At 32.7% G+C, this 21,959-nt stretch overlaps 1 protein-coding gene across 1 annotated transcript in view; it reads left to right on the top strand.

Moving 5' to 3' along the window:
- The window catches only part of LOC131044373 (receptor-like protein 33), a 57,487-nt gene that overhangs the window by 4,055 nt on the left and 31,473 nt on the right, over positions 1-21,959 (top strand). The window contains exon 3 of the mRNA XM_059208949.1: positions 8,474-8,596. Coding sequence (XP_059064932.1) covers positions 8,474-8,596 — 123 coding nt within the window. The remainder of the gene's footprint in view (positions 1-8,473; positions 8,597-21,959) is intronic.

The raw sequence follows: 21,959 nt of genomic DNA, 5'->3' as shown, positions 1-21,959 counted from the left end.
CTATAAGCGGCCTCTGATATTCTTCTCTTCTGCAGGCCTTTATCAAAAATGCACTTCCATACAGCAAAGAAGGTGTCATTAACCCTTCTATAATGATTACCTTGATTCTTGATTGTCAGCTGGTCATAGCACTCCCAAATGAGCACCACTCTTCTGTCACCCCTGGTAGACAAGCCTGGATATTGCCTCATTGAAGCAGCTACATAAACTAGGTATGAGGTCATGTAAAACTTCAGTGTTACCTTGACCTCCTTTAATTGAGCACAAAGCACATCACTGATCTGTTCTCCCCAATCAATTCTTGCGGCCCCTTTTCTGATTATATTTATGTAATAAGACATCCAGCTTTGAAAATAATGAGAGTCCTTTAATCCTCTCACTCTGGATAACGTGGTGACCATGTCGTTATATTCCTCATTAAAATAACTCCTATGGAAAGACTTAGGCTATCGTGAGGTGAGGTAAGTTCTTGTAGTAGAGAGATAAACAACATTGATCACTTTTTTGCATTTATCCTCATGTTTCTCATAGTACTCTTGAGCACTCCCTTGAGACATATCAGCTACTTCTTCAACTGATGAACCTTTAAAGATACTATTGAAGAATACACTGTCTAGAGTCATGATGACATTCTGATCTTCATGTTTCACTTGCCTTGTGCTTGGATCAAAGTGATCACCTTCTGCCAGTACAAATTCAGGATCATGAGCCACAACTGGGAAAGATGCATACTTATGCAGCTCAGATTTGATTAAACTGGTTAGACGTGCAGGAGCCCTTTGGACCCAGTCAACAAATTCTTGCATATCAACATGCCCAATTTTGGTGTCTCTGATCTCCTTAATATTTGAGTCCACTAAAATCTCTAGGTATAGATTCAAGTACCTATCGTACTTGTATTTTATCTTTTTTGATGATGCTTTACTTAGAGAAGGTTGTCCCGAGGAAGACTCGGGTTTTTTGTGAGAGAGCTTTGACATTCGTGCATAATGAATGCATTCAACACTAATGATTAGCTATTCATCATTATCAAAATCAATTTTTCTCAAACGGATCAAAAAATGGGACTCAAAACAGGTTTAGGAGTAAAACTACCAAAAACAACAGGTCGGGGAAAAAAGTCCAATCTGCTCTTTTGAAAACAAAAACTGCACATTGGACTTTAAAGTCCGAAGTGCAATAAAAACACCTTGATCTGCACATCGAACTTTAAAGTCTAATGTGCAATCTTGTGAAAGGTTATCAACACATCAGACTTTAAAGTCTGATGTGTCAATCTGGGGAAAAACATTAACACATCGAACCTTAAAGTCCAATGTGTAGGGGAAAAAAAAATTTAAACAAGCACATCGGACTTTAAAGTCCTATGTGCTTCCTAGAAAAGGTTTAAGGGCACATCAAACTTTAATGTTCGATGTGCTTTCAAAGGGAAAGGACAATCGGTCAGCATTTCAGGTTTTAAAACCCGACATGCCAACCTACTCCCCTCCGCATATCGGATTTTAAAGTCTGATATGCGAAGGTAAAGATCTCGCATATCGAACTTTAAAATCCAATATGTGGAGATACATTTCTTCAGCTGCACACCGGACTTTAAAGTCCGGTATGCAACTTTAGAAAGGGGGGGAAGTCTAAAGGACGATCTGGTTTTGAAGTCCGATTATCCTCCGGAACAAGGGAGGCAATCGGACTACAAAATCCGATTGCCCTCTGGAAAGAAGGCCAAGAAAGACAAACAAAAACAAAGAGAAAACAAACAAGAACAAAAAACCTAAAAAGAAAACAAAACCCTTCCTTTTCCGCTTTACTGATCGAAAAATCCGACAATGGAGCGATTCGATCGAGCCATTGAGAAGAAAAACCGAGTTGCGATGGAGAAACTGAGGAGGATGCGCAAGACAAATAAAAATGAAAATGAAAAACACAAAAATTAACTTTTAAAAGATTTTTAACAAACCCTAATTAGCAATTAATGCTGTAATAAAGCCAACACGCAGTTGGATTTCGGGCTTTAAAGTCTGACATGCAAGCTAGGAACACTTGCACGTCGGACTTTAAAGTCCGACATGCAAGCCATGGACAAGACACATGCAGTTCGAACTTTAAAGTCTGAACTACAAGCTAAACAACATGCAGTTCGCACTTTAAAATCCGAACTGCAAGTTGAAACCACATGTAGTTCGGACTTTAAAGTTGGAACTGTAGGTTAAACAACATACAAATACATACCGAAATTTAAAGTCCAAAGTTTATTTGGCAACAAAGAACCCTGCAGTTCAGACTTTAAAGTCCGAACTGCAGGTAAAACTGCAAACTTAAGGAACAAGGAAAACAATAAAAATGGAAAGCAAAGAACAAAGCAAACTAACCGACCAAGTCGATTAAGCTCTCCTGGAGACCATAAGGTATGAAACGAACCAGTTTCGTAGGGTTGCCTCATGATTTTGGCCGCGCTGAAATCGAGGACAATAGACTTATCAAAAAATCAAAAGAGAAACTTTATTCGCTAATCCTCCCATTATACTCTCGTCGCGGATACCCTTTTTAAATGAGGTCTTGATGGTACTCTTTTAAGATGTATCGAACAAGAATAATCTGAGAAGGCCTTAAATGAAGTCCATAATGGCATTTGTGGCACTCATTCAAGTGGTCTTACCCTTTCAAAAAAACTCATACGCTTGGGCTATTATTGGCCAACTATTGAACGAGATTATTTTTCAAATACCTAAAACATGCAAACAATGTCAGATCCATAGGAATTTAATTCATGTACCAACACAAGAACTTCATGCTTTGGCAACATCTTGGCCTTTCTACCAATGGGGTCTTGATCTAGTAGGAAAGATAAATCCTTCTTCATCCAATGATCACAAATTTTTTCTTGTAGCTATAGAATATTTCACAAAATGGATTGAGGCAGTACCTCTCATCAATATCACAGGAAAACAGATTGTTGTGTTTATATTGAACTACATCATCTATTGTTATGGAATACCCATAATCATTATCATTGATAATGGGTGACCGTTCAAGAATCAAGATGTCCAAGAACTATGTGAGAAATTCAAGATCCAACACAGATTTTTCACACCCTACTATCCACAAGGAAATGGGTAAGCAGAAGCATCAAACAAAACTATTTTGAAAATCCTCAAAAAGACAGTGAATGATGCTGGCGGAGATTGGCATATTCAATTGAACCTTGCTCTATAAGCCTACCATACTAGTATCTGCACACCAAAAGGTACCACACCTTTCTCTCTTGTTTATGGATTAGAAGGAATACTGCCAATAGAAGTAGAGATACCTTCTCTATGAGTATCATTAAAAGGTCTTATCCCAGATGAAAAATGAGTATCTAGATTGCAGGAGTTAGAATTAATCCATGAATGAAGACAAAATACCTTTGATCATTTAAAGGCATATCAACAAAGAATGTGCCGTAGTTATAATCACAAGGTCAAACCAGAAACCTTTCAAATCGGGGAACTAGTACTAAAGGAAAATCCACGAAACCAGTCAGATCGAGAAAAGAAAGGAAAGTTTGAACCAAACTGGTTAGGTCCGTTTGTGGTCATAACAATATTTGGGTCAGAAGCATATCAACTATCAACATAGGATGGGGATCAGCTTGAGGAACCCATCAATAACATGCATCTGTAGAATTTTTATGTCTGAAAAAGCAAAAAAAATCCAAAAACAGTGGAAAAACAAAAAAATCCAAAAACAGTGGAAAAACAAAAAAAATCCAAAAACAATGAAAAAGCAGAAAATACAAAAACAGTGAAAAAGTAGAAAATACAAAAACAATGAAAAAATAAATAAAAATCAAATACGAGAAAAAGTGCAACAAAAACAGATGGTGAAAACCTAGCAAACAAGCGCTATCTGTCTGCTAGCTCTTCCTTCTATTAGTTCATGCATCCCTCTGCTTGCATTCATTTTCCGTCAGTGTTGTTCATATCCATCATAAAGCCTTTGTAGATATGCAGGCATCCCAGGTGGCTTATCATCGTAGTTTGGATCATTGGGCATATCATAATGGCTTTGTTTCTAGGCTTGGGGCAAAATCCTACACCTAGCTGGGGGCAAAAATTTTGATCATTTTGAGCTTAATCAAACAGGAAGAACAATAGTCAGGCAACTCTTATCAAGCAAAAACTGAGACACATCCAACATTGAACACGAGATCAAATTGCCAGCCATCAAACTATCACATATCAGTCTAAACACATCACACACTTTTCAATGGATGATATCTTTTGGTTAATGATTTTAACATGCTTGTTCAACTTTTCTATCTTGATTTTTGCTATCATGATTTCTGAGTGACTCCAGGATGGCTATGACTAGAGGAACAAGGAAGGAACATGATATTTTTCTTATCTAGTGTCTATAAATTAATCATTAATGTGTGCAAATTTGTCTCAGGACACGATCATCAGAGTATCATCAAAGACATTTCCGATTTGCATATTGAAATGGTTAATATTGCCCATTTGACGCAAGCAACACTCAAGTCATCTTGGTTCAATTATACCTCGATGCTTGTGCTAAAATTAGGGAAAGTAGTTCTGAGGTCATCATGGTTTAATTTGCATTTAGCTTGCATTTCATTCTTGCATGGGATCCCACATGCTCATTTTATCCAAGGTTAAATCTATTGCAGGAATCATTAAGGTATCATCATAAGTGTATACACAATCAGACTGATGACTCATCTCTCTCTAGATATTGTCGACCCAACACAAATTTTATGTTACTCCCTCAATAGAACCAACATCAGCATATCTGAATCTTCCTGCAACTTGATATCAACAAACTATCAGTTCTTTACTCAATCAACCTTATCAATTCTATCAATCGATCACATCTAGATCGATTCTATCATATCTTATACAGGATGTATCTTTCCTGAAACCAGACGTTCTGATCAAGTCTTATACATGATATATCGTTCCTAAAACTAGATGCTTTGATCATCTTTGTCTTATATAGGAGATGTCATTCCTTAAACCAGACTTAATCTCGATCTTATCAATCTAATTAATCACGCTTTATCAATCTTCAAGAATCACATCATCGTGATTGTAGAACTCACACTTTCATCAACAACAGTTGCAAAAATCGAATCATTTCTAATCGGGATGTGAATTTTGCCAAAAATCAACACGTTCCAAAAGTCAATTATCTCAATTGATCTCCCAAGAGGACATCATCATACCATAATTTATCAATCAATGTCCATGGCATCCTATCGAACCAATATCATCATCAAAATGAGATTATTCTTTGAATCAATGCGTCATCACACCTCGCTTCAAAGAGGGCCAAGATTGAGTGGGCATATGAAGGGTCAAGATTGATGGGTTTGAGATCCATGTGATGGCTTTCAACCCAATCCCATGATGGCAAGTGTCAACATGAGATGGCTTGAGAGGAGAGAGAAGAAGCATTAAATGCTTGAGATGACATGAGGGTTACCCTAGGAGGGTTTGGTTAGGCTTGAGTTAGTGGATAAAGCTTTTATCCAATGGATAAACTCTTGTGCAAGAGTTTATGGAGATAACCATGGTCAAAGCAATAAATGCTTGAAGAGACCCATGAGTTAAATGAGGGTTGAGTTATAGAGAAAGTCTCTAACCATGTGGGGAGGTGGAATTAACCATTAATGGTTATGTAAGAGCCATAAAGGCTGTGAAAGACTTTGGGGGTTAAATTGTTGAAAAATAAAAGTCTTTAATGCATTTCAAAGACTTTGAGGCATTTTTGAGAAGTGACCTTTGTTTGGGAATGTACAAATGATTAGAGAGGGGGATTAGGCTAATTAGAAGGGGTTAGAAGAGTCTAGAAGAAATTTAGTGGGCAAGTGGGTGAGGATAAAAGAGGATTTTAATTAAAATAAAATTCATTTAATTCAACTAAAATTGTGCAACTTGCATTTGTAGGAGAATGCAAGTGAGAGGGTTTTAGAAATTTAAATAAATATTTATTTATTTAAATGTGGAGAGTGGTTAATTAAATAAATATGCTTTATTCATTTAATTAATTGTCAGAATATGGTTTAATGAGTTAATTTAAATAAATTGAATAATTTAATTAATTAATAGGAGAAGAGGTTCAAGATGAATTAATTAAATATTAATTTAATTAACTGTTGATCAATGGTTTATATAATCAAATAAATACTAAATATTCTTTCAATTAAGTAGACAGATTTGGGTGTCTACAAAATAATAATAATTGGAAAGATCACTTCAAGTACTACTATCATGCATTTGGGTTTGTCAAAATTCATCCATTTGAGCACACAATTTGAGCTTCGAAGGCCAAAAATTTGCAGAAACTAGGAGAGTTTGGGGGACAGACCTCTAACAAGGACTTTCGATAGAACATATGTTCGAAGAACCTCCCAGGTTTGATTGAACCTCCTTTCTATCGAACTTGGTTTTTTAAACGACAATATACATTTTTTTAAAAATCATTATTAAAAGAGGTTCGATCAAACCCCTTTAAATAATAATATAATATTTGATTGAACATACTTAAAATAATGCATTTCATCAAAAGGTGTTTTTGGTTTGATCGAACATATCATTCAATCGAAAGCAATAAAAATTATGTTTTAGACAAGTGAATGCAATTTCTTCGTCCAAAAAAATATATCCCACTATTGTGGGTTCACCCTAAACCCTCTCAATATAAGCTTTTCCTTTGGAAATAAATCAGTGAGAATTTTAAATCTTTCTTTGATGTTTTTTTTATGGCTTTGTGTTGACCCCTATCGTTGTTGACTTTCTTTATTCCTCTGTGTTGACCCCTATGGTTGTTGACCAGCCCACTTTTGTGTTGTCCTCAAGTGCCCATTGGTAGGTAGATTATTATGACTGGTTGTGGGCATATAAGCTGTGGCAAACAAAACTTACCGACGTTAGATCTTCTTATACGGTGCATCTCCATAAACCGTTCAATTCATTTGCATGGTCCACTACGTATTGCAGTAGATATTATGAGGCCTACGTCTTTTGTTTCACCAGCCCACGCACACTACCGGCCACCCTTAAACAGCACACACTAAGCTTTGACTGCTTAGGTGGCTATGGGCCATTCCTTCCCCTGACAGTTCATTCCAGGCCTGGAATTTGACAAGTAAAATGGCCGTTTTTTCACTTTTAAACCGTATTTGACAGCTTAAAAAATTAGTAGAACGTATGCATTGACATGCTATTTTTTTCTAAAACCGTATAGATCACATTTCAAATTATAAATAAACCGTAAAAAAATATATTAGGTAATATATATATTAGTTTAGAATGTTTATTATAAAAATACAAATTTATTTAGAATATTTTGAAATGGAAGGATTTAGAATATGGAAGGATGTAGTTGTTTCTAATTTTATAATATTTTAATATGATTTTTTAGAATAGTTTTATTTTTTCATATGAATTTAGAAACTTGTCATAATTCAAATGATAGAATATAATTGATAAAATATTTTAATATGAATTTTTATAATATATTCTATTTTTTTATATATGAATTTACAAACTTATTCAATTTAATTTTTTAAATATATTTAATAAGATTGTTATAGAAACTTGTCTTAATATATATAATTTTAAAATTTAAATGCTTATTATTACTAAATTAGTAATTATTAATTGATTATCATTTAATGTTAATATATAATATATGTTAGTGTATTAATTTATAAACTTATTTCGTAAATTTAAATTTTTTGCATATATTACTAATTTATCATTATTTTCTCATTAAGATAATGATTTTCATTTCTTCCCAAGAAAGATGTGCATTGATTTTCATTTCATTGCTTCAATCTTCTACTTTTATATTTTTTGACAGTTAAAATTTTTCTTAAAACGTTAATTGAAAGACATTGAAATGACTAAACCGTCATCAAAAATTCATATGACAGGTAGGGGTGACCGTCAAATTCCAGGCCCGGTTCATTCCCATCCGTTTCCGTTTAGGAAACAATCGCCGTTAAGATTTTGAATTTTGAATTTGAACATGTTCCCGCGTGCTTCATTGCATAGAATAAAGCGAATGGGAGAGGGCACTCTCATCTACCTCGCAACTTTCATGGAATACCTCGTCACTGTGATATTTTCACGACTTTCTTGCTTTATGCAGCGGACAGAAGAAATGGGTATCCTCACAACGCAGTCAATGCACCAAACAGGCTTCCATTCCGATCAGTCTTATTTGCCAACGTACTCTCTGCCTGTGCCAAAATGGGAGCTTTGAAATAGGGTATGGGCATCCATTAAAGTAGAACGTAAGGACATCCATTAAAGCGGGACGTAATGGCAATTATTATCAGATGCTACAAATGGAAATACTATGTTTGACATGTTTGCAAAATGTGGGAGTATACTAGACAAGGCATAGGAACTGTTTGATCGGATGCCTAAAAGAAACATGGTCTAATGGAATGCTATTGTTGCAGGATATGCACAAAACGCATTTGTTGAAAAGGATTTAAAACTTGCAATCAAATGTGATTGGCGGGTATACAGCCAGACTCTGCAACCTTTGCCAGCCTGTGGGAAAATGAGAGCTTTGGAACAGGGTATTGACATCCATCACAGAGATGATGTAGCTGCAACTACCATGGTAGACGTAATCAAAATGTGTAAGCCTAGACAAGGCACGCGAACTGATTGACAGAATGCCTCAAAGAAATGTGTTCTCATCTGATCGCTCTTGATTGCATACTATTAACAAAATGGAGTTTGGGTTATCTTCACGGATTGCGAAAATATCCAAAGATGGTCTGTAAAAACCTTAAATCTTTACTTTAAAGATGGTCTGTAAGTGTTCCTGGATATCATGCAAGAGAGATGGAGATGGTCTGTAAGTGTTCCTAGATAGATATCATGCAAGAGTGGATTGAGGAGACATTTCAAATTTATCATCATGCAAAAGTATAATGCTCTAACTATCGTTGAAGGTGTCTAGACTTAACTTGGATCCTAATTTATGATTTAAGGTTGCCTAAGGTGTCAATCAAGAGTAATTCTCAAACATAAATGAACAATTTTCAAAATCCATTTTAAATATATTAGTATGAAATCAAAATGCTAGAAATTTTTAACCTTGGATGTTCAAATTTGTGACTATCATCCTTGAAAATAAAGAAACAAATGATTAGGAAAATCTGTTTAGTGACACCTTACATAAGACATTGTTGCAAATTCAAGATGCCAAAATTCTATGACTTCATATCGAGTTTATTTGATAACAAGGAAAGCTCCTTACCTTGGACTAGTTAAAGTTGGAATTATTGCTCTAAGGAAAAAAAGGTTTATGAATCCTATTCTTAATTAGGCAAGACAAAAACATTTTAAAAAGGGATAAAAATGTTATGTTCTATTTGATCAAATTGATAGAGAAAATATAAAGAAATGTCTATCTATGGAGGATAAAACTACAATTGCAAAGTTAGGAAATTGTTTCATCTAATTTCTAATGTTTGCATATAGTTCCCACCTATTTCTTCTACTCCCCTGCAAACTTATGTGCAATATGTTCAAGATGCTAAGAGTAGGGGAAAGAGTCAAAAGAAGTCAATTCATCTCTTGTTGAATTTTTAACATGGCCTAATATCACTACCAAGAAAATAAAGAAGGTTTCTAAATGTTTAGTAATGGATTTGCAAACAATTTCAACAATGTTATACAAACCACCTCAAGCAAAGAAAATAATAGTTATTTATTAATTTATACTAATACACCATAGTCAAGGATAAAAAAATTGGTACTCTAATTGTGGATAAAGATAAAGAGATCCCCAACCATCTGATTATCAAGTGTTGAAGGTTAATTTGGGAGTATGGATAAGACAATTATAAATTGAGAATAATCAATCTATCATTACTTCCATCATTTGTAAAATAAATAAGCAATTAGACCAAGCATAAGATAAAAGAATAGGGACTTCAATTGACCTCTTGTATTAAACACCTAGTTATCAAGTGTTGCTTTCTATACCTACTATTATCTCTCATGAGCATGCCTTAGCAATTGATGAGATGAATATATTGCTAATGTAACAAAGCAATGACTCAATGAATTAGTAGCTCATGGGTCCATGGCTATTAAAGATTCCACAACCATACATTAAAGAGTGACAAGTATGACACTTTGGCCAAAGTTTTAATTTTCATAAAATTCATTGTTCACTCACCTCTTACTCAACTTGGACAATACTCTCTTCCTAGGGTTTGGTAAAAAAATTGCAATCACAAATACTTAATGGTATGAACTTCCCTATTGCATCTACAACCTAGAATATAGAGTCACTTCTCCTAAATAGTTCTTGTTAGAGCCACCAATTAACAAGCAATTCCTGGGCATAAGGAAACTCATGTTCAAATTCAAACTCGTCATTATTCTTGCATGATTATAATAAAGTGTTTGATCACATAAAAAAAGGGATAGCCTTTGATCAAATATGATTATTGTAGTGCATAGAAGAGATTATTTGTGATAAGTTTAGCACAAATATAGGCACACAAACTATTCTATAAAATGCCTCGAATAAATATGATCTCATGGAATGTCATGATTGTAGGATATACACAAAAGGGATTTGTTGAATAGGATTCAAAAACTTTCAAGAAAATAAAATTGGTAGGTGTAAACACATAATCCAAAACCTTTTCCAACATCCTCCCCTCCCGTGCCAAAATGGAGCTTTGGAACAAGGTATGCAATCAATCAAAAGATAAAAGTCAGAGAGACTTTATCATATGTATGGACATCCATAAAAGCTTAAAAAAAATGCCAAATTATTTGTCAAATATTATCATTTGAAATGCTCTAATAGACATATATAGAGAATTGAGAAGGATAAACAAGGAACATAAACTATTTGATAAAATACCTCAAATAAATGTGGTCCCATGGAATACCATGATCACAAGATATGCATAATTATGTGAAATATTTGATAGAATTTCTTGAAGAAAATTGTACTCATGGAATGCACCCATTACAGATTATACACAAAATCAAAATTTTCAACAGTCTTTGGGAAATTTCAAGAAAATGTAATTGGTAGGTGTAAATCCAAACTTTGCAACCTTTTCTAGCATCCTCATAGCTTGTACCAAAATTGGAGCTTTAGGACATGATATGCACATCCTTCAAATCATAAAGGATAGATCAATTTATTAGATGGTGTGGTTAGAACTACCCTAATAGACATTTATGCAAAATATGGAAGCATAGACAAGGGGTGTGAATTATCCATTTACAAGGAATTATCCATCCTTATTCTATATTATTTGTTTCGTTTAAATTTTTAGCATTCTTTGATTGTTATTATCTATTCTACCTTTTTCTAAAATAATATACGTAATATAGGCATGGTTGCAATCTACAGGTGTACCAACATCCTTATATCAAAACTAGACTACTTACACACTCCTTAATAAATAATACTTGTAAAACTAGGCATGGTTATAATCTACAGGTGTGCTAACATCATTATATCAAAATTAGACTACTTGCACACTCCTTGACAAATATTACCATCACTTTAAGATATATCGTATATTAAATCCACACTCAAGTCCCTTTACAATCTAGTTCTCATACCTTCATCCCTCTCTTCTACCCAACCTCTTTTATTTTTCCTGTCACTCAATATTCCTCCACCTAAATTTTCATGTCTACTTATCCAGCCTCTCTCTCTCTCTCTCTCTCTCTCTCTCTCTCTCTCTCTCCATTTAACTATGATCGTATTATTTTAAGAAACCACTTTATCTCCTACCCCTATATGCCATCCTCTTAACCCTTATCCTTCACTTGTCTTTCTTCATTCTCTCTTTCCACTTTTGTCACCATCTATCCTATCCTACCCTAAACCTCACAACCCTTGACATACTTTTATCATATAACAAAATAAATAATGTCTCTTACCCGAGCATATTCCCAACCTATCCCCTATATCTATCATTTACCATCTAGTTCAAGAAATGCTAATAATTTTAATGCTAATTATCTATTATCTCACTATCTTATACCTTGGGGGATGGAACCTTAAACCTCATCCACAAAATAATATATTAGGCTATAATAAATCATCCACAAGAGTTGTATTTCATCATGCTAAACATTGACATATGCATGTATTTAATTACATAAGTGATCCTAACATACACATTCAATCCTTTATAGATCAATGTGCATTAATTACTACTTTGATGATCAATTTATAGCTAATCATTTCCTCACTTCATTAATGAAAACATCTTAAAATGTTTCTACTCTTTAGCTACCTATTATATGGGTTTCTTTCTTTATCTCACTTATCTTTTCATGGAACACATTCAAGTCAATATAGGATTGTAGGTCAATTTCATCAACGATGTACTGTAATCAAGGCATAAATGAGGATGTTATGGATTTGATCTTCTATTATTAATGTCCTCTTTCATAGATCTCGTATGTTCTTTTTTATTGTAATATCAAGAGGGTATTTATTAAGAATATTTTGCAAAGCTTTGCTATCAAAATATCTTGCATAAATATCCAACGTTTATAAAACTTTGTACTGCCTTGTATTATAGGTGATAGATCGCTTTAAGGTAATATATTTCACCTCGATGCCTCTATTTTTTGACAATGTCCACTTCTTAAGAAACCCATAATTCTACAAAGAACATTAATAGCTTAAAGTTTTCTCCTTAATCCAACCCTAGAATTGACTAAACTAATTGAGTTTTCATTACTTCTCTTTGTCAAAAAAAAAACCTTAGTTCCATCTTTCATGAGTTTATTTGAATAACCTTATCCACCTTCATCCTATCCAACCATTGAACCCCAACCTCTTCTTATTCTACAAATTTCACCAATTCTTTTTAGTATATAGACCTATTTTTCTTAATTATCTCTTTGGAATTCCCTATCACCGAATCATGTCCCCCCTTAAATAACTAAATACAGTTTTTTCATCTTCACCTTCATAAGGTTCTCCTAGGATATGTTTCTATTAATCCAACGCTACTAACGTTCTACTGAAGTTTTTTTTTCTCTTTTTTTCTACTTGACACCTTTTTCTTGAGTTTTCCTTTTTTTTTCCTCCTTTGTATTACTTTTAAATTTCCTTTTGTCAACGAGGATTCTCCTTTTCTACATTCACTTTCTATATTTGATTTGTTTTCTCCTCTATCTTAGTTATTCTTACCTTCTTTAGCATCATATCTTACATCTTGACTAGACAATTATTCACTTTCTAATCATTGGTGCCAACAAGTTATTATAGAGCTATTCAATTTGGAAGAATTATAAATATCATGTCTTTTATCACCACAAAATTATATAAATATTTTCCTCCTTTTTATTTTGCACTTATTAGCATAATGTCTAGGTAGTTTACCATCATTATAATATCTTGGCCTTTTGTTCCTTTGTTTGGTACCTCTATTATTATCATGGTATCCTCCACTACCATCTCCTTAATAGTTATCGTGGTAACTCATGGAAGCTCATATATGTCAACTAATTTGTAGTACCATGTACTATATATGGTGAAGTGGTCTTATACTTTCTCTCAATTAAAGTTCCCATAGCCATAGGCCAAACAAACATTGAATTATCTTATGGTTAAACCCTATGTTCTCTCCATACACATCCAAAAAATTCTTCCCTAGGCAATCCATGAACTATTGGTTCATATTCTTCTTCTTCATGAAGTAACATTGGACACCTATTTGTTTCATCTTTGTCCCACTTTATACCATACAATATATACTTTCTATCTTTCTAGAGAATTTCTCAAGTTCTCTTACTGCGATAGCCCTCTTCATGCCTTTAATTATCAAACATCACTCCTTAGATTTATTCCCTAATGTAATTTTCAAACCAAAACTCAAGTACTTCCTCTAGGTGGGGGAGAAGTCTCATTTTTCTCACCTTTCATTATAATTTATCACTTCAACATTACATTTATGAACTCTAATTAAATTGATCAATTTCATCCTTTCCTACTAAATCATTCTCCCTTATCTTTGACTTTGATTCTATTATGGCAATTAATTGTACTACATCCTTATATCAAGAGAAAATCTTCTCACCTATTTCTACTATAATTTGAGAGGTTAAAAAATCATTTCATTTCTTTTATGTGACTGTATCTTCTATCTTTCTAACCACACTTTAAAAATCATTGTTCATAATATTCTATTGATTCCTTGGTTTTTTTCATCTTCCATTTTTTGTTCATACATTAGGTGAATGGAAATGGGTTAAGGATTATAAATGTGGTGTATCTATTGCTAGAAGAAAAAATGGCAAGGGAAATAAGGTGGAAGACTTTCAAGGTTTAAAATTTGGTTTTACCACATACTTTATACCTTTTGCATATGATGGTATGAGTAATCCTACAAGTACGGGTTCCACAAGAAGGAAGGGAGAAGGGAAGTGGGTTGAGAAAAATGAGTAGGGAAAATAAACAAACCCAAGTGTTTTAGGGCTAAAAGAAAAGTGAATCCACAAATTAGGAATCATGGTGAATACTTAATGCTAAAGGAGAGAAATCATGGAAATTGTAAATGGACAATAATTGAGGCTCGTGGATTAGTCTTTTAGCTTAATAGGTACATAAATACATGGAGACATAAATCTTAGTGCCAAAGGTAAAGTAGTGAGTAGAAGCATAAGAAAATCCATGATAAAGTACATAGGTAATGAGGAGTCTAAATGACTAAAATAATCAAAGGTCTTAAACAAAAATGTAAATGTTTGGTTTCAAGGAATGGAGGGAAAGAGTATTGGCAAGAGGAAACCTATAAGCCCAATAAAGGCTACAAATAGACACAATCACCTCTAATACTTATAAATTTCTATAGGTTAAGATATTCAGGCATGTGACAAGTATAAGAAAGACAAAACACTACAACAAGAACATTTTTTGATAAGGAGGTCTATTGAAGGATTTCTTAGATTGGCTATAGATAGTAGCCAAAACATGGTTTTATTAAGAAAGGAAGGCACTTGCCTTAGATAAATTTGCACTTCCTAATATAGACCCCAATATCACCTAGAAAGGGGTAAGACATATATCACATAACTATAGGGACAAAAACATAAATTTTTGATAAAATGTCAATGATGAGCTCCATAGATAACAAAGTCAAACTAAAAGAAATGAGAAGCACATTAGAGTCCTTTCAATGGGAATAATGTATAGAGTAAAGGCTTAAAAGGACCAAGATCAACAAAAGGTTCCATGATTTTATCTAAAATTAGAGATGGTGTTGCAAGGTATAAAAATATTAATCAAATATTTTTTAAGATCCAAATAAAAAAATAGCATTGCTGAAATACTCCTAAACCTATATTCACATCTGATTTGCAGACGGCGATAAAACAAATGCACACATCCACCTAAGGCTTAAACAGCACACACTCCAATGAACACCAACGTGCTCGATGGTGCATACTTGTAGCAGTTTGTAGGTTGTTTCTCCATTGAATTGCAAGGCGAATATCACTTGCAAAGCGAATGAATGGGATTTTCTACGACCTTGCTTCAAAAGCTCCCACCGCCATGTACGAAATGAAAATCGGAGATTTACAGATGTGTAAGGCAGTAGATTCATTTGAGGGAGTTTGAAGTGCATTCCAGGTGTAATCAACATTTGGTACACGTAAGCAGTGTTTGCTTTCCAAAATGGAGGCGTTATTCATTCTTAGGCACCAACTGTTAAAATCTATCGATCTCAATATTTAAAAATCAATTGTTGTTTTACATATTCTAGGACTTCAATGAGTTTTTTATTTTTATTTTCTTAACGAGGGGTAGTTCAGTGACTTGGAGTTCAACTTAGAGAATTTACCTGTGAGTCCTCGATAAATCTTTTGGGTTGTAGACCAGCTTTGAAGAAACATACAGTAAGGTAAATTAAGGTGGAGAGAATTGACCTCGGAATTTATATGGGACAAACCCAAAGCTCTTAGTCAAATACACCACCCTTTCGGGATTAGTGAGAAATTTTATTTCTATATTCAAGTTAGAATTATTTTAGAATAAATGTAATATTTGATAATTTTAGTTGTAGATTGGTTAGAGAGAATTCCATGGTGATGGGAGGCTAATGATGTGGGATTCTACTTAGGTTTGATGTCTTTATATTTTATAATTTTGTCAATATAATTTGCTTTTGAAAATGAATGTATGTTATGGCACCAATGTTTGGGTCACATTGATTAAAAAAGGGTATTAAAAAACTAATTAACAAAAATATTGTTGATTTTTTTCTATTTATTTTGATGATAAATTTTTTTATTTACTTTTAATGAACATTGCGTGTCTAATAAGAAAAATAGATTTACCTTTCTTGTTTGGAGTAACTGAGCAAATAGATTATTATAAGTCATTCACTTGCATGTGTTTGGTCTAGTGAATGGGTTCAATGGGTAAATTTTATTATTATATTAAATTTATTGTTGATTACTTAAGACATACCTATATAATTTTTGTTTTAAATCTAATGTTTTCTCTAAATTTTATAGATATTAAAGTAGTTGTAGAGAAATAGTGGAATAAGAAAGTATATGAGTTGAGATTGACAATAGTGATGAATATGATGATTTTTGTAATATGTAAGTATTGTTTTCCAGAAAAATATCTCTTATATGCCCGAGTGGAATGGGGCTGTATAGAGGAGGAATTGAATCTTAAAGGAAAAAGCTAGAAGTATGATTAGTTAGATCCATTCTTTTAAGTAGACACTATGACTTGTCACTTGATTATATGATCTCCTTGTTTGAATATTTCATAAAAGACTCCTTATAATGTGCGAAAAAAGTATGAAATCTTATATTTCATAATTAAGTGTATTTGAGTTTAAGGCTTTTGTTGACTTTCCTAAGGAAAAATGATACAAGTTGGAATTAAAAGTAGAGAAATGCACATTTATTGGTTGTAGTGAGAATGTCAAAGACTATTATCTTTGGGATCCTCTAACCATGAAAATTATTTATTCTAAGGATGTGATTTTTAAGGAGCTTAGATTATTTTAAGATATTATGTAGTCAAAGTAAAAACAAGGAAATAAAATATTATACTTTGAGATTAAGGTTAAGAAATAAGAAGATGCACATATTGAAGAACAAAATGACAAATTAAAAGGTGGAGTGGAAGAATATTTAGGTGAAAGTTATAAATAGGATAAGTATGAAAAGTCTCTTACTCTACTCATGAGATGTTCCATAAGACAATATAACCTAGCTTAGAAATATAGCCCACATAATTTATATTGTGTGTTTACTTTGTCATCTATTGATCATGAATTGGGATCTTTTAGGAAATATACTTCTTCAATTGAGTTTGATTATTGTATAGAGGCCATGCAAGACTAAAAAATGGTCTTGAACATATGTGACACCTAAGATCTTATGAATTTTCATAAAGAAATGAATCCCCTTGGTTTCAAGTGGCTATTTAAGATAAGGTTAGACAATAACTTATAGAGGTGCATAGCTAGATTGGTGGCCTAGGGATACTCTTAGAGAGATAGATTTGATTTTGGTAAAATTTTCTATCCTATTGAAAAATATCTTCCATTAACTTTTGTAATTTCTATTTTTGTAACTTGTTAATTCTAAGTAGAGAAAGTAGATGTTAAAAATACTTTCTTGCATAGGGATCTTGAAGAGGAAATTCCTATGTGACTACTAAATGGGTTTGAGGTAAATTATAAAGAAAATTGGTTTCCAAGTTAAAATAGTCATTCTAATGTTTGAAATAATCACCTTGACATGTTATCAAAATTTTGTTATTTTTTTGCATTGAAGCTAGGTAGTGTTAAAAGAAAAGAGGATCTCCAGTTTACATTAAATGTTATAATAATTAAATTTTAATCATTACCCTACATGTTGAAATGAAGGATTTAGGGGTAGAATTAATTTTTATAAAAAATAAATGAATCGAGATAGAGTTCATTAAAATATATTTGTCTTGGCTAGAATAAGAATTTTGACATTTCTTTGCAATAATTTACTATCCATGATTACAAACTAGTGAGCATTTATCTACCTATAGAAATTAAGACTTGATATGTATCCTAAGTTAGATGATTATTTTAAGGATGTGTATTTAATGTGTATTATTCTAGTATTGTTGGTAGTTTGATGTATGTAATAAACTATACTAGAACTAGAATATTTCCCAAATAGTGAGAGTTCAAATAACAATTTATGTCTAACCTAGGTATAGAGTATTGGACTTGTGTCAAGAGGTTATCATTGTTGTAATGACATGGGAAAATTTTGATTATTGATTATGTTATCATTGTTGTAATGACATGGGAAATTTATTAAACATGCATTTATTTTTTATGTAGATTAGGCAGGTGACTTGCATAGTCAAAGATCCACTAGTGGCTACTTGTTTTATTTGATTGGTGTTGATAGCTGGATGAGTATGAGGAAGCTTAAAGCTATGTTTTTATGCTATTAAAGTACTATATATAATAGAAACACATTTCTATAAGGAGATAATTTGGTTACATAGATTGTGTTTAGAAGTTGGCATATGTTAGTTTACATAGATACTATAGAAACTGAAATATTTTCAAAAATGAATTGGGTATGGATGATATCACTATGGTGGTTCTCAAGCACCATGGTCCCTCACTCTTGATAACCTACTTAGGTAACTCTAAATGAGAATTAACTTATTCAAAGCACATAAAATATTGATAATGTAAAGATAATAATTTTTCACATATATTGACACATATGAATCATACACTGTCACTTCATAGGTGTATCAAATCCATGATTTTAATCTTATAGTGAAGAAAAATAATCACATCTATTAGAGACTCAAAAATTGAAATCCATAAAATTTTAAACACAAGCAAGATTTAATATTTAATTTTGATTACATGTGGATTTTTAGAAATTTGATGTTGAGGACACAACCTAGTCAACTAGAATACATGTGGGGACTTTGGTGTCCCTTAGTCCACTAAACATTAAATAAATTCTCCAGTGGCCTAAATATATTTGTATGTATAAACCATTTGGGTCCCAAAATATAGAGATGTTTAATCCCTTAAAATGAAATTAAAAATAAACTAAATTTAGTGGTAAGGCTAGGTAGATAGATAGATGAAGTTGTCACTATATTACAAATGTTGGGTTAAAATATATTGAGTGGTATTTGTACCTATATTATTCTCTCTCCTTTAGACAAGATCATCCATGAAAGGTGTTACTTCTTCATCTAGTTTTTGAAAATCTAGCTTGGATCTATAGATGAGTTACAATCTTTCTCGCATGTTGTTGAGGTTAAAACATGTTTTAAGTACAAATCATAAGTGGATAGGGCCTATCATTTTATTTTGTAAATAATCATATATTTATTTATTTATCTTCTATGGGAGGATTGTAGGGGCCACATACACTACCTTTAAAGAAATATATACAAATATATATTGATTTGTAGGAACCACCTTTGACACCTATGGCTCTAGTGAGGATTATGGCATAATCTACACTTGAACTAAGATTAAGTCTACTTCTAAAACCTAACGATAACAATATTAGATATGATATATTAAACACTTGTTCAAAGATCAAATTTACTTATACAACTTGTTGTAGGAAATTTACATAATGCAATGCACTTAGAGCTAAATTAACCCATATATCCCATGTTTGTGACTATAAAGTTTGTAGCATCTAGATAAATTTTCCTTGTTGCATGTAATTGACTTATTTATGCAGGTTCACCAATGGTGTGCTCAAGTGAATACAAGGGTACTAGATGGCTATTTTTTAGTCAATTTTCATTGGTCCTTTGAAAAAATCAATAAAAATGTCTGTTCATGTATGTTCAAATGGCTGGGTTTGATAGTAGTCTAGTGGAAATGATGTGCATATCTAGCTATCGGACTATTTTTGTTGATATTTTGTGATGATTAGTGGATATGTTAGTTGTAGGCTATATGATCAGGAGCAAATTTGAAATATTAAAAAAAAAAAAATTCATATTTTTTTTAGTTTTTCTATAAGTTAGTAATTGGCGTTTTTGAAGGCCTTCGGGGCATTTTCAGCCCTTGAAACTTTGGCATGTCTTTTAGAACATTACCATAGGCAAGTTCTTTTAGGACTTCGCCTTCAACTCTTGGAGACCTTTCCAACAAGTTAAACGGCTTGCGATTTCGAGTCCCGAGTAGAAAGTTATGTCTAGTTAAAGTTAGGACAAAATTTCATATAGTTTTTTTAAATTTTCGTAGTTTTGGATTTTATTATGTAAATAATCAGATATGACTATTGGGTTTTGATTCTCAAGGGGTTTTGGTGACCTTGGAATCTCATGAACTGATATATGTTGGATTTTTGAATTGAATAGATTACTTTTTGGCTTGCTTCAATTCTATGTTTATCTTGTTCATGTAAACAAATCCACAATACCGCAGGTTCTCACTCAGGTGTTGTCATCCGAATCCATAATTTGGATCACTATAAATGCAAAATTTCCAATGAGTTAAGAGTAGGAAAACATGTAATGATAGATTGAGTAGGTAGATAGAGATTTAATGACATCTATAGAAGACTCAAACTTCCAAAATCATGATATTTTATATTTAAGTGAGCTACTAAATAAGAGTTCATAATTGCTTATAAAGTCATGGATTTCAAACAATTTTAATCAAATCTTTTCAAGAATAAAATCTAATCTTTTCAATAATTAGTTAGTTTTTAGTTAGTTTCAGAAACCTTGAAAAAAGGTGACCAAATACTTCAAACTATTTTAATCAAAGTAAACCATAACACAAGAAAGATCGACAGATAGTAATTCTAAATTCTCTTTCTGTAACATCATTGTGTTCAAACATTATTTATATGGTACACTACTCCCAATATTAACCATAAAATTTAGAATCAATACTAAAAACAAAGTTGACAATCGAGTGTAGAACAATATCAGAGTCAAAACCCATTTCTGCATTGACTGTGTGCTCATTAATAATAATAACAAATATAAAACAAACAACAGGGCATAATATTTTAGAAAAATATAACAGCTCGTTTTTTTTTTTAACATAATTAAAAAATTTAAAACACACCTCAAGTCCGGGGGTTCTCCACGGACAAACACCTTTGCCAAATGCGATGTGAATAACATGAATATATTTTACCACTGAAAATAAAAGATTGGATATGAGAGAATACCCATGATATGTCGGATGAGTGCCTGTGCCTTGTTTGAACTAAACATGATGGATCAGTTCTCACCACCAGTTGTTCTTACATATGTTGTTCAGAGCATGCGAAGTGTTTGACAAAATGCCTCCGAGACATGTGGTTTCACGGACTGAAATGGTTGCAGAATATGCACAAAATGGATTAATTGAAAAGTCTTTAGAAACTTTCAAGTAAATGGAACTGGCAGGTGTAGAGCCAGACTCTACCACCTTTCCTTGCATTCTCCCAGACTGCCAAATCATAACAAAAGGGGAATTTTTGTCTCATGTAATAGATGAAATTCCCCTCGTAGACTTGCATTCAGAATGTGGAAACACAGATAGGGCAGCTTTAACTATTTGACATATAATACAGCTATATTCGTGGTTCACCATAACTGATTTCATCCATCAGAAAGCAGGGAAAATTTTTTATTAATCAATCTTTAATAGACATTCGTACATGGACTGCACACATCTATTTATACAAAAACTGAAACTAAAATAACAATACAACAAGGACACGAGACACAAAATTATAGTGGTTCACCATAAAGGTTATGTCCACTCTCAAGCAAGGAATAACTCTTGATTAATCGATATCTAAATCCACTACATACATGGGCTGCACACAGCCATTTATACAATCGTATTCAGCTATGAAACGAATAGATGAGAGAAGAGGAATGGTCATGTGACTATTAGACTTCACATTCCCAACATAAAA

Source organism: Cryptomeria japonica, chromosome 7, assembly GCF_030272615.1.
Source record: "Cryptomeria japonica chromosome 7, Sugi_1.0, whole genome shotgun sequence".
Lineage (NCBI taxonomy): Eukaryota > Viridiplantae > Streptophyta > Pinopsida > Cupressales > Cupressaceae > Cryptomeria > Cryptomeria japonica.
The sequence above is the reverse complement of the archived record's forward strand: the minus strand, read 5'-3'. Positions and strand labels throughout refer to the sequence as shown.